The sequence below is a fragment of the Chrysoperla carnea genome, chromosome 2 (assembly GCF_905475395.1).
Source record: "Chrysoperla carnea chromosome 2, inChrCarn1.1, whole genome shotgun sequence".
NCBI lineage: Eukaryota > Metazoa > Arthropoda > Insecta > Neuroptera > Chrysopidae > Chrysoperla > Chrysoperla carnea.
Genome location: NC_058338.1, coordinates 41,157,898 through 41,171,188, shown reverse-complemented (window position 1 = coordinate 41,171,188; position 13,291 = coordinate 41,157,898). Strand labels below are relative to the sequence as shown.

The 13,291-nt window shown below is 28.1% G+C and overlaps 1 protein-coding gene across 2 annotated transcripts; it reads right to left on the bottom strand.

The window, feature by feature from the left end:
* Positions 1-491: 491 nt before the first annotated feature.
* On the bottom strand, positions 492-12,971 carry LOC123293232 (LIRP-like). 2 transcript variants are annotated; one of them, XM_044873981.1, is made up of 3 exons: positions 12,825-12,971; positions 1,811-2,021; positions 492-1,265 (listed from the first exon to the last, which is right to left on the bottom strand). In XM_044873981.1, exons 1-3 carry the CDS (start codon positions 12,897-12,899, stop codon positions 1,054-1,056), a joined length of 498 nt encoding a protein of 165 aa, XP_044729916.1. In that variant the 5' UTR covers positions 12,900-12,971; the 3' UTR covers positions 492-1,053. The 2 variants fall into 2 exon arrangements, with proteins under 2 accessions (XP_044729916.1, XP_044729917.1); XM_044873982.1 differs by having other exon boundaries at positions 12,820-12,949.
* Positions 12,972-13,291: the final 320 nt, after the last annotated feature.

Sequence of the window (13,291 nt, the reverse complement as noted above, 5' to 3'; positions counted from 1 at the left end):
AATACATTTTATAATCCTTTTCTTTTGAGTTTAATTTTAAAAATATGCTACTTGATAAACATAAGGGCTGAGCTGTACTAAAGCCTGAATTTTGCCTATATAATATACAACAAATGTTTGGGAAATGATATTCGTGGAAGGGCTTAAACTAGAGCTCAAAGTTCACAAAAAACTATGATCCGGAAATGTATCGCGTTGGAGAAGTTAAAGTAAGATTTTTTTATGATTTTTATGTCATCATAATGGCACGAGTATCTTTGCCCAAACAGCTGTCTTATGTCGACAAAATTTTGTGCTTATGGCCAAGTATATTATCTTTATCAAATTATATCGGCAAAGATATAATTATATTGACAAATTATATTTTGAACACCATAAATAACAAACAATAAAAAATATTATTTATTTATGTCAATAGTAATTTTTTTTTAAAATTTTATACAGTTTCAAAATAGAGTTTAAATCTCACTTTTTTTATTTTTGACGTTGGAAACAAAAAATAACATAAAAAAATATTTTTAATAGAATTATAATGCGCCCTACGTACTGATGTTGATGGGAACATGTTGTTCGATGAGATGAGTTATTATTAAATACAATAGGTAGAGTCTGTATTTTTTAACTGGACACCCCAATACAGGGAACAGGGTGCAAAAAGTATTGAGCAGAAAAAAAAAAGAGAATGGAATTCTATGACGGAAAGTCCTAAGGCGTTGTAAACGTATCCAATAGGCTTTATTTATATCAAGTACTATAGTTTAAAAAATGTTCTTTGTTAATTATAGTTTATAAGATTTTGGATTTGTGCAATATAGCTCTTCGCCGAAAGATGTATTTGCGACAACCGCGCTGAGCCACATGTTGCACTTGTTAGCGTATATCTTTTTCAAAGAAGTACTATTTTCCGCACTAGTGTGCTAAAATCAAACATAGTCAAGTCAGGATGGTCAAAAATTAAAATCTATTAAAAAGTAGCAAATTCTTTTACATGAAATTTGTTTTTTAAGATACAAAGTAATTCCAGTCAGCAAAAAAGACTATCAAGTATTTTTTTTAATTTCGAGGGGCACAATAAGTCTTTAATTCACCAAGACTACACGGTTTATGACAACATTCAGCAATGATACCTCGTGTAAATCGTCGAAACTTTCTAGGATGCATACTGGCTGCAGCTTTTCGTGTACGAAATGGAAACGTGCTAGGTACAAATTCAACTGACGATAAATCCTCTTGATCTGATTGATATAAATAATCTTGATCATTTTCTGAGAAAAAACAAATTATTTAACAAATTTTATTAGTATTTGGACTGATTTATCGAAAAAAATTAGGCGGAGGTGGGACATAGTAGAACAACCGTAATATTTGTATCCAAGAAAATTTCTGAACAAATTACACAGAATTATTAAGTTAACCAGACTTAATAATTTTTTAAAATTTGTTTTTTTGGAATAAGGTATAAATATTTAGGTTATTCCACTGTTTTGCAGCCCGTGTTCCACTGCGTCCCACCTTATCTCACGTATTTCAATATGCAGCTACTTTGATAGTCGAAATGTATTGATATAGTAGCATTCTTCTCTTTTTTATAAAAGGTTAAAATGGTAGCAATCTCTTTAATGGGCCAAAAACAGTAATTATAAGAAAATAAGAGAAAGGAGTATCTTATTTCGATACGTTATATTGCAGAAAATGAATGTTGACACCGATATATTTCGACAATTAAAATGGGTGCAGGTTGAAATACGAGTAATTTTTTCGTTAGGCTGAGATACATTACAAGCCATAAAATTAAGATTTGTAAATTTACCTGATTTTTTGTACATTGCATTATAGGCACCTTCGCATGCCCATTGTAAAGTGTCGGCTAAACTTTTCCCACAAAGTTTTCTTTGTGGAAAATATTGTGTGGCTTTTTTCATTGTTGATAAATCTTGTATCGCTAAAACGTCAGCTTGTACGTTGATGAGGATGTGAATGCAAATAATGCTGATAATTATTGACCAGTAATGACTCTCCATCTGTAATAAATAATAGAGCATTATATTTGTAATTTTAACTTTAACATAATAGAATAAGCATTTAAAGCAGTCGATTAAACAGGCACGTTTTATGGACTTTTCTTAAAATTATATTAGCATTAATTTAGCTTTAATGCATTTCCTCTATGATGACGCCATCATATGATACATACAGACACGGTAGCTCCGCAGTGTTCTCTCTCATAGGAGCAGACACTCTCATTTATGGCTAACATAGGCACTCGTGCACTCTATTCTTATATTATTATATTATCTTTATGGTAGCGGTTCACTGTAACAACAAGTTTCCAAATCCTAGCACCTTTTTCCAGAAACTTGCACCGACTCAAGATCACTATTAGCTGATTTGTAATAGTTTTATATTTTGGGATATTGTAATACCTAGTAGTAATCTGCTTTTCGATTCAAGAGGTGTTATCACGATCTAGACTTCTAGGCACAATTTTCTAAGCTGGAAGACAATGATTGGAATAACTTTAAGGCAGTGCAAAATATAAAAGAAAACTAAAAGATACAAAACTTTAAAGATGTAAAATTAACTACAACAGGTGTAAATTTAGGGAAAAATTGAATATACCTCCGCCTTCAAAATTTAGAGAGGCCATTTTCGAAGCGCCATATCTCGGTAAAAAATTGACATACAAACATGTATGAATAGTCAAAAATGTAGAAAATTTAACCCTCTAAAAAAACATACAGGAATGCTTTTACCTTAGGACTTAAGAAAAAAAATTTATTGAGGAAAAACCGAAGGAAGGTCGAAAATTTTGCAAGTTTTTCCCCTTTTTCTTTTTTTGCGCAAAGTCCTCAAGATGGAAAACAGAAAAAATGTTAATTAACCATCCTTGAACATCATCTCAAAGTCTCATTAACTTCTGACCTTTTTCCATCTGAAACTACATGTCGACCGGAGTATTTCTGTAACTCTAAATTTAAAAGGTTGTAAAGGCTCATACACGTAGGTATTACGTAGTTAGTAGTTAGTTGGTGATTTATTTACTACTCAAATATCATACCATGGCAGTAAAAAAAATCAAAATTAAAATAACATTCATTATAATTTTTAATTGATATTTAAAATTGTCTACTTATTCATAAATTACAAAACTTGAAATCATAAATTGCAATTATTTAAAATGAATTAAATATCACGTGTTCCACAATTAAGTAATGTACCTCGACTCATTACTTTTCTGTCTAATCATTAATAGAGATTGAAGACAGACGCCACACATAGTTAAATTAATTATGAACAAATTGTCCTTGAAATATTTTCTATTTCTAGTAATGAGAATATCGTTTATGGATTACAACATGAATATTTTACAATTAGAGTAATTTTTAGCGTGTTTTTGGCAATACTGACTATGGAATTTTATTAATGTCAATTAATAGATTTCGAGATAGACTTTTTTATTGCTATCATATATCAATTGAAAATCTACAAAATATGAAATTATTCGGAATAAGCATAGATAATAGTAAAATGGAAAAATTATAAGCAAAGATAGAAAATAAATATTACTTCAATTTATCATTGAGAGCTAATTGGTAATGTGAGAACTAACGGAAACGCGTAAAACAAACTATTACACAAGGACTTTTCGATCAAATTTACAATCCTTTAAATATTTTAGGGCAAATCAATTATCTAAAATTTATTTTTGTGATTTTAATGTACTATTCCTTACAATTTGTAAAATTTTACTTAAAGTATTGCTATCGGTAATAGACTTTGCATTCAAAATTTAATGCAACTTGGCATAGTTGTCCATTATTATATCATAATTAACCAGTTAAATTTTTAGGGGCCTTCAGAGAACTGAAAATCTGAAGGTCCAGTTTTGTGAAATAAAATAAAATCTGTGATTTACCATAAGGATCAATGTTAAAATATATTTTTTCAGTTCTCTGAAGGCTCCTAAAAATTAAACTGGTTAATTATGATATAATAATGGACAACTATGCCAAGTTTCATTAAATTCTGGATGCAAAGTCTTACCGATAGTACTACCTTAAGCTTGTAATTCGTTCCTATGCAAGTTCATTAAAAAAGGCTAAGAAAATATTAAGCAGTACGTAGGTTCTAAGGAGAAAATTTATTTAATAAATTTATACCAATTAGTTTCTACTTGAAAAAAAAATTGGCCTTTATATAAGTAGGTAAGTGCTTTACTTTAACCTTGTAAATACTTTAATTTTTTACGTTTCAACTTTGATGTTTAAAAAAATTTGCGAAAAATTCTTACGTCTTATCATTTGAGGGAGGGTGGGGGTGTAAGGCAAGGGGTTAGATTTTCTTATTTTCTTTTAGAAATGTGGCGGGGGTCTAAAGACACCGAAAATTTGCGTACGTGAACTATATTTAAATGCTGTCTTATAGAAACCGTACTCAATAAATTTAGGTATATCATTCATATTAATTATTTGGGCTGACGTTAGCGAATAAATTCGTATTCCGTTACAACCTCGTTTTTATATATTTTTATTTTTGATAGGATATTATATCATTTCAATGGACATATTTGATGAAAGAATTGCCATACTTTATTTCAAAAGCACTCATTGTTGTTAGGTCCTATAACTATTTCAATAATGGTCGCCTAAAAGCGAAGTAAAGATGTTATTAAACACATTTTTATTTATTTTTACTATAAGCCTTGTATTTTCGTTTTCGTAAAGTTTAGTATTATGTTGGGTTAGTTTAAAGTGGCTGTCCTGGGATGGAACACAGTTAGACCATAGGGTTCGTTGTGATACTGAAAAAGGGTTGGCCCATCCCCGACCACTACTCCATGAACCATTTAGAGCTAGCTGTTTAAGAACTATTAAGATGTAGAAAAATAATTCGATTTAAGTTCGTCAAACTTTTGTGAGATCAATTCAAGAGTTTTGCTTACAAAATGAAACTATAATAACCAAAAAGGTATTTTTAAAATAATTATCAAATTGAGAATCTTTTTTGAAGTCGGCAAATAAAAATGTAATGACTTTTTAAACGTATTTAAATAGAAAAAAAGTAATTGTTTACGTTCAAATCAGTTATCACTGGATAAAAGAGCATTGACATAAGTGAAACAATAATTTATATATCTTACTATAATATTATGTCTAGTTGGATGAGAAATTACTGAGAAAACATTTAATTGATTTACAAAAAATTGATAATAAATCATTTTAAATAATTTGTTTTAATATGCAACTTCATTTTAGTTGACTGTAATAAAATTATTACATTTTAAATTGGTATTGTTACCTAAGAATTTGTTACCTAAGAATTTGAAGTTGAAGATTGCTTTCATTAAATTTTTGAAACAAATCGGTCAAGTAAGCGATGTCACTTTTGGATTGAATTAATTTGGATCGAAAATCCTCCTTTTTATCTTTCAAGAACTCCAGCACCAAGTTAAATAGCTTGTAAAACCTATCTAAACAGGCACCCTTTGACAATCATCGAATTTCTGTATGAAGCAGCAAACGATTAAATTCTTCATCGGGGTTACGGCCTTTTTAATTTTGTACTAATCAAAAGTTCACTGGTTTGGTTTACCCATATATAAATTAATTAAAAGTTTTTTTTAATTTAATTTCACTGGTTTTTGGCTCGCAAACAGCATTATCTGAATTGTTTCTAAATATCAATAATTATATATACCTAAACCACAAAACTTAATGAATTCTCTCTTAATAATTTTGGCGGTAAATGCACGGACACACACACATGGCGACGTATTTATTCTTCCTTATTATTTATATAAAAATAATAAGATTAATTAATTAACAATTAATAAATTATTAAAAACATAAAATATGTGGGTCGTGAATGACAGTTATTATTAGTTATAAATATAGATATTTTATTTTTATCAAAATAAAAATTAATAAACACCCGCAAAGCAGTAAACTACACATATTATCGTTCCAAAATTGAAAAAAAAAAATATTGAAAAGCCATGAACCTAATAATAAATTAACATTGATCCGTTAATAAGAATAAAAACATATTTTTTCATAAATTAGAGTGATGATTTTTAAATTTGATTTTAGAGTATTTTTTAAACTTATTTTCTACGTTTAGTTTTTACCCGACTGTCAAGGAATGGTTGTGTTTTTTACGCGTTATTTGTATGTATGTGTGTATGTATGTTTATTTGTTTGTAAATTTTCTTTATTACCTCGTACCATCCAAACGGCTCAATGGATTTCAACATTTAAGGTATCATTATATTTGTCTCAAAAGCCCAAGTGTTCTTAGAGGTATTTGAAAAAAACAAAGCAAAATGGCGGATTTTTGGAGCGAAGCAGTAATACGTTAATAAATAAATATTAACAAACTAAAATAAAATAAATAATTAAAAAAATCAAAAACGCGACTACGATGAATAACATCTGAAAAGAAAGAAACAAGTCCAGTAGTTTACATAGCTTTAACAGTCGGGGCCCATTAAAATCAAAACAGGCTCTTCCCAATAATGGGCCCTGACTGTTAAAGCTATGTAAACTACACAGTCGGGTTTTTGTTTGCCCAATATCGTGTGTGGAATCCCTCCGTTACTAGAGCCAAGAAGGACGTAAAGGGCTTAATTTTCGATGATATTGACAGAGCCAACCAATCATGTTAAAGATTGTTACTTTTGTTCTGTGTAAGTAAAAGGTATGAACCAGTACAAAAAAAGGTACTTGAATTTACCCTAATGTTAAATCGGCTAAGCCCCCAGTATTACACAGAATTGCAGAGCCATTTTGGCAGATTCCCGGAAAATCTGGGCGATTAGTGAGGAACAAGGAGAACGGTTCCACCAGGACATCGAACGATCGAGGAAAGATACCAAGGCGGATGGGACCGCCATGAACGAAAGTCAATTTGACAAGTCTGCTATTTTTTTCGTATTCAGCACACTGAATCTAAAAAAAAATTGTTTTCTATTTACCATGCCGCAAAATGATGCCTAGTGTTATCTATCAGAAATTATTTATCCCGTCAATTATATATACACACAAACCATTCTGCAATTTTTTTGAATAAAGTAATTTGAATTATAAATTTATAATTGAGATTAAAATTAAATTATTGATCGTTTGACAAAAGCCCGAATACGAAGCCACAGGCAGTTTCAGTTAATTTGTTATATAATTTATGTGAATATTATAAAGTAATTATAATATAAATAAAATAGTATTTGTATGCTATGCTATAAATAAAACTACTTACTATATTACATAAATTACCTACTTAAATAATAGTAATAAATACATTTTGTCTCAATTGTTTGAGATTATTATATCATACTAATGATTATTTTATTCAGAGTCGAGTCAATTACAGAGTGGTGCGACGTTTACATAACTACACTTTTGGCAACAATTAAAAGGAACGCTCAAATTGAACAAATTTTTAAAAGTTCGCATTAAGTCCACTTTTGAGCTATTTAAAAAAATTTTTATTTATTTATAAGCATGGATGGATTTATTTTTTATTGAAGTATAAGATATAGTAAAATTTGTTTATAGACTTTCATGTTTATAATCTACATAGCGAAATACCACCGACTGACTGATTCATCAAGAGATCTCTAAAACTATACACCCGATTGATTTGAAATTTAACATAGTTACTCATTTTGCGATGTAGACGCTTACTAAGAACGAATTTTTGAAAATTTAACTCCTAAGGTGCATGTAAAGAATTTTATAAGCAAATAGGTATAGATTAACGTTTGCTGTAATGTTAATGTTAATAATATTTTTTTTAACTTCATGTGGCTTATAATATTAAGGTTCCGCACCAAAAAATTAAAACCAACGGAATTATGAACAAAAAGAGGATAAGTGATAGAAAATGAAATGAAGGTTATAAACACAATAATCTTTGTATTTAAAATTAAAGTTGTCCAGCAAAGCAGGTGGTTAACAGCTAGTTATAATTATATTTGGAATTTAAAAAATTTAGTTCATCCCAAAATAAAATTTGGAGGTGTTATTTCATAAAAAATAAGCAATTTTTATACTTTGCATATTTTCCCCAATTGCGTTTTAGAAAAAATTATCCAAGAAAGGAATACAAAATACAGGATTTTGTCAACGTAAGCAAGCAAGTACGATAGTCCAAACATTCATTGATCTTCCTTTTTTCTTTATTAATTTTGTTCCTTTATTAAATTTTGCATATTTATATTTTAAAAACATTTTATTGCTACCATCGTGTAGTACCTACTGAATATAGTAGCCTTTGGCCAGCAGCAAATGAATAAGTGTAACTCTAAGTTCAAAGTTGTAAATGTTTTAAGGTAGTAAAGAATTGGCGAGATGGAAAAAATCATAGTGAAATTATCAATCATTTTTCAGTGGTTCTTTTTGGAACTAATGATATAAAAAATTTGATAATAAAATGCCTATTAAAAATAAATAGAAATCATAGTAAAAATTTATAAAAATTGAATTGACTAAAATTTAAAGTTCAAATTCAATTATCAGCTTTAATTCGTCTACATTACTTCAAATATAACCACTTTTTTCACAAAAATCAACGTAATTTTAAATTATATACTATTTTGATTATGAATAATATAAAATTTATAATATACATAATTAACATTTATTAATATTTGATAGAATTTAATTATTAAACCATTCATAAATGTGTTACATATAATCTAAGAATCTCTCCTGCATGTTTTCGAATTACAACGCCGACAGAAACTAATTTTTGATAATACAAATTAAATTAAATACGGTAAATCTATACTATACCAAAAACGATAAGGTAATACGCCTAGAACTTTTATCTACACCCGTGAGATAAGAAGTACTTTTCTCACTCTGTATGCGTGAGAAAAATAGTTTATTACCGCAATAGAGTGGTATTGAAATCATTACCGCACTAGTATCGTAATTAATTCATTACCACACTCCAAATAACTGTCAAAATGTAAACTGACAACAAGCTACTATAGTAAATTTTTTAATTTTCTATTTTTCTCAATAAACCATGAACAATATTAAATAATAATCATAGTTTATTTTCACATTTTAGAGGGATAGAGAAAATTTTGTGCGATACACGTGTTATAACGCAATATTAGGTATCGTACTTCTGAGATTGTCCAGCTACGCACTCGTTGGTCAAATTTCGCAGGCGTACGTTAATAATGCTGTTATCCACTAGTATCATAAATAACTAATTTTCAGTGTACGTTTGAAACATTGCTCTATCCAATGAACAGTTTTTTTTTTTTGAGATCAACTGTGGCATTTTTGAGCAGAGACACTTATAAGAGCATATGTAATTTTGCATAGTTTGAATTAATTATATCTCTTAAGCGATGTGGTATACATATTTGATTATTTCTATTTATTAACGGAATTGTGATCTTTTATTAGTTAACTAGGAACCTTGCCAATGCCATACTACCTTAAGTACTTATACATATGATGCACGTGATGTAATAAGGTACTTATATTTTGTTATTACTATATTTGTATGCAACATTCATAGACAATAATAAACAACTGTAAAAATTACAACAATATTTTAATATTAATACAGAGCTGGTAACTCTTTTGGAGGAAAATTATTATTTCAATTACATATTTTCAAACAAAAGAATCTTCAAAGAAAAGAAAGCCATACTATGATCCATGTGTGATGGGATAAGTGGAGAGAGCTGGCTGGTCAGTATGAGGGACGGGTAGGACATTTCGAATTTCGCATTTTCCTCGAACGATTTTTTCGTACTGACACATACCTGTTAAAAGTATTAACTATCATAACCATTTTATTAAAATTTTCTTTTTTAACACATTTTAATAATTGATTGATAAAAATTGATACGGCATAAACAACTAACCAGCATGATAGATTTTTGAGATCCAAAATTCTAACCTTCGTCCTGGTATGGATCCAGTTCAACGATATATCTAGCAATTTTGTTAATTTATTTGAGAAAAGAGTTCACATTACCGTTAGGTTTAAGTTTATATTCAAATAGAATTTAATTGGCTTTTAGATCTTTTTATGGTAGATTATTTTAGGATCTTTTACATGGATATTTCTTTAAGGATCTTTTTTCGGCGATCTGTAGTCCTATATAGTAGGTTATTGAGTATGTAGGAGCTTTTACCCAGATATAAAGATGAATAGCAGACGTGAATAAAAAGCAATCATTATCGTGTATTTGAGTACACTTTCTGAGGGTAATTGCTTTTTAGCGTAACCAAAGTAATATATGTAAGATGGTGACTATGGATCTAATTGATCTTTTATAAGACGAATTAAAAGCAGTAATTGGGTACTTGGATGAAATTTATTTTTCGAATTTCCTGACAAAATTTCAATAAAACCATAAGCGCGATGATAAAAAGTGAAATTAAAATTAAAATCGGCCAAGAAATACGGATGATATTAGCACACAGGTATTAAACAGAGAGATCCAATAAGAAAAATGACGTCAGTGTGTCTATCAGCCATATGATATAGCATAGCTACTTATGGTATACCATGGCTACTCCATGTTAAATTCTTTTTTGCTAGAATGAGATAAAAACAAAACTTTGATGGCTTTTATCTTGGCTGTTTTTATTGTTATTCGAAAAACAAAATTTTCTCGGCTGTTTATCTTACTAGACTTATTATAAACTAACGATACTTAAATAAAACGGTGATATATAAACTGATATTTACTAGTCTATTTTTGTTGTTGTTTGGTGTTCGCCTTCGCTTCGTTTTAGATAGTTTATTTACTAATAACTTCAATTGTTTTATCTATCTCTCTATGAACAAGACAGTAACATTATAGTTTATATATGTAGTTAAATAATGGGGCTATGTTAGTCATCATTTGCACATGTGAAAATGATACTGAAATGAACATCCCAGCAGAATTCCAATGTTCCGAAAACATTGGATCAAATTGAGAAATATGGATGAGAATACTGTAGAAATAGTAGAATACAGTCCTGATTCGGTACATTCATATTATTAAAATTTGTTTACCAAATATATGTAACGAGATGATTATTGTTACGTGAATAAATAAATACACACGCGTTTTCAACATGATTTCAATCAAGTTAATATTATTTAATTTTAAAATTATAAACACACATAGCTGTTTTAAAAACTTACTTTGTTTTGAATATATGTCAATCATTTTATATTTTTCTTATTTTCATAAAATTGTAATAAATGATAAATTTATAAATTCATTTGTTGGTTTAATACAAATAAGATATTTTCCACTCCATAACAAACTGTATCGCTTTTAAAAAGAAGGTTATTCACTATAGGTGATATTGTAATGAGCCTGTTCATCAAATTTTTATATGAAATCTATTAAGGATGTATGAGAATGACAGCAATGTTTGATTTAAAGGCTGAAAATTTTTTTATTGGTAGAATTTTACTCAAAGAATTTGTAGTTAAAATTTCCGCATAGGGATCCGCGCAAATTTTTAAAGAAAAAAGTCATTGATATAAACTACATTGGCTCTTATGGAGGAATCTCAAAAAACGACATATTTTGAAAGTTTTTGATAATTTCACTTGGAATGAATGAAAAGAAATTAAAAAAAAATTTTTTTAATAGAAAGTAAATCAGTGTCTCCGCCCATATATCTATGGACAGGGTAGATTTAGGGTTGAAATTATTTTTTCCTATTTTCAACTTGATGAATTTTACTTTTGAATTTTTTGATAATGTTTATATTTGAAAATGAATTTTATCGAAATTTTGTTGGAATTTCTTTAAAAATCATGAATTTATTAATATAAATATAAAATGAAATTTTGGTGAACGGCTCATTAGCCGATAATAAAAATAACACAAAATATTTAATACATATATTATATTATATTTATTGTGGGGAATTTATTTATTTATTTATTTATTAATATCTGGAAATTTTTTATTTATGATATTATATTATATGCTGTTGTATTTAATAAATTTGCATATAAATAAATTTATTATGTTTCAGATTACAACTTTAACGAAATTTAAGCCCTTCATATATTTTTACCTATACATATCAAGAATGTACTGTTATTAATTTTTTGATTTTTTAACAGATCCTTATGTTTTAAAATACGAAATATGAATTTCTTACAAAAACTTTAAAAGGCACTTAAAAATTAACGTAAATTCATTTAATTTAAAGTTGGCACTTTTCAGTTTTCATTACAATCCGAATCACAATCATTAGGTACAATTTTATAATACACCGTATATTTCAGAACTATAGATACATAATTTAAATAGTTTTTAAATTAACATAAATTCTTTTATATTCTATGTGAAGTTTCAAATTTTTTTATATAGACGAGGAAATCTAACACAAAAAAAAGTCAAAATCGTAAAAATTTCTAAAGTAAGATGGATCGACGATGTATACCGTTTTTTTGCATTAGGTTCTAGAAGGTATTTACAAACTTTGTGAACATTGAAAATTACGGAGAGATAATTTTCCTCGTTTCTGCATTAAAAATGCATTTTGTGATGCACTATTTTAGGCAATTGAAAAAAAATTATTACTTATTTCGTTAAATGTATCAAGTGGGCTGAAAATAGTTACTCATGGGTTTTTGGTTTCTCTGAACACAAATACGATGTTAAAAAAATTCGTCGAAGTACCTGGGAACCTGGGAATCCTGATTTCAAAAGCAGGACTTATTTTGTCATAAAAAGCTTGTAATAATCATGAAACGTAAAGATATTGAAAAAAATTTCAAACAAATACATTTTCTGATCATTGTTTAATATAAATATATATGTATAGGTACCTTACTTTAGATTTTTGTAGTAACCACAAAATTTCAATAACTATAATTTTTCTTTCAAACAAATAGAATAACGAACTCATTCGAATTTGTTTACGCACTGTTTAAATGAAAACAATGATTTTTTTTAAACACCAAACGATAAATAAACCAAAAATTTTAATCAAACTCTAATCTTCATTTTGTAAATATATTACTAAAATATTTTTGATTAGGTCTATATTGTTTTTAACTCCAAATTGTACTAAATGTTTATGAAATTAGAACTACGGCTAATGTTTTGTTTACTTAAATATATTTATTTATCATGTTATTGTGTCTCCTTCTTGATGAGCTTATTTTTTTCTGTTTTAAAGTGGGGAATACAATAATTATAGCATATTTAAAAAAAATAATAATTATCTATAATATAATTGTTCAATATGTTTAACAATGTTAACTTGGGATTGGGGATTTCTTTTGTAGGGGTCAAAAC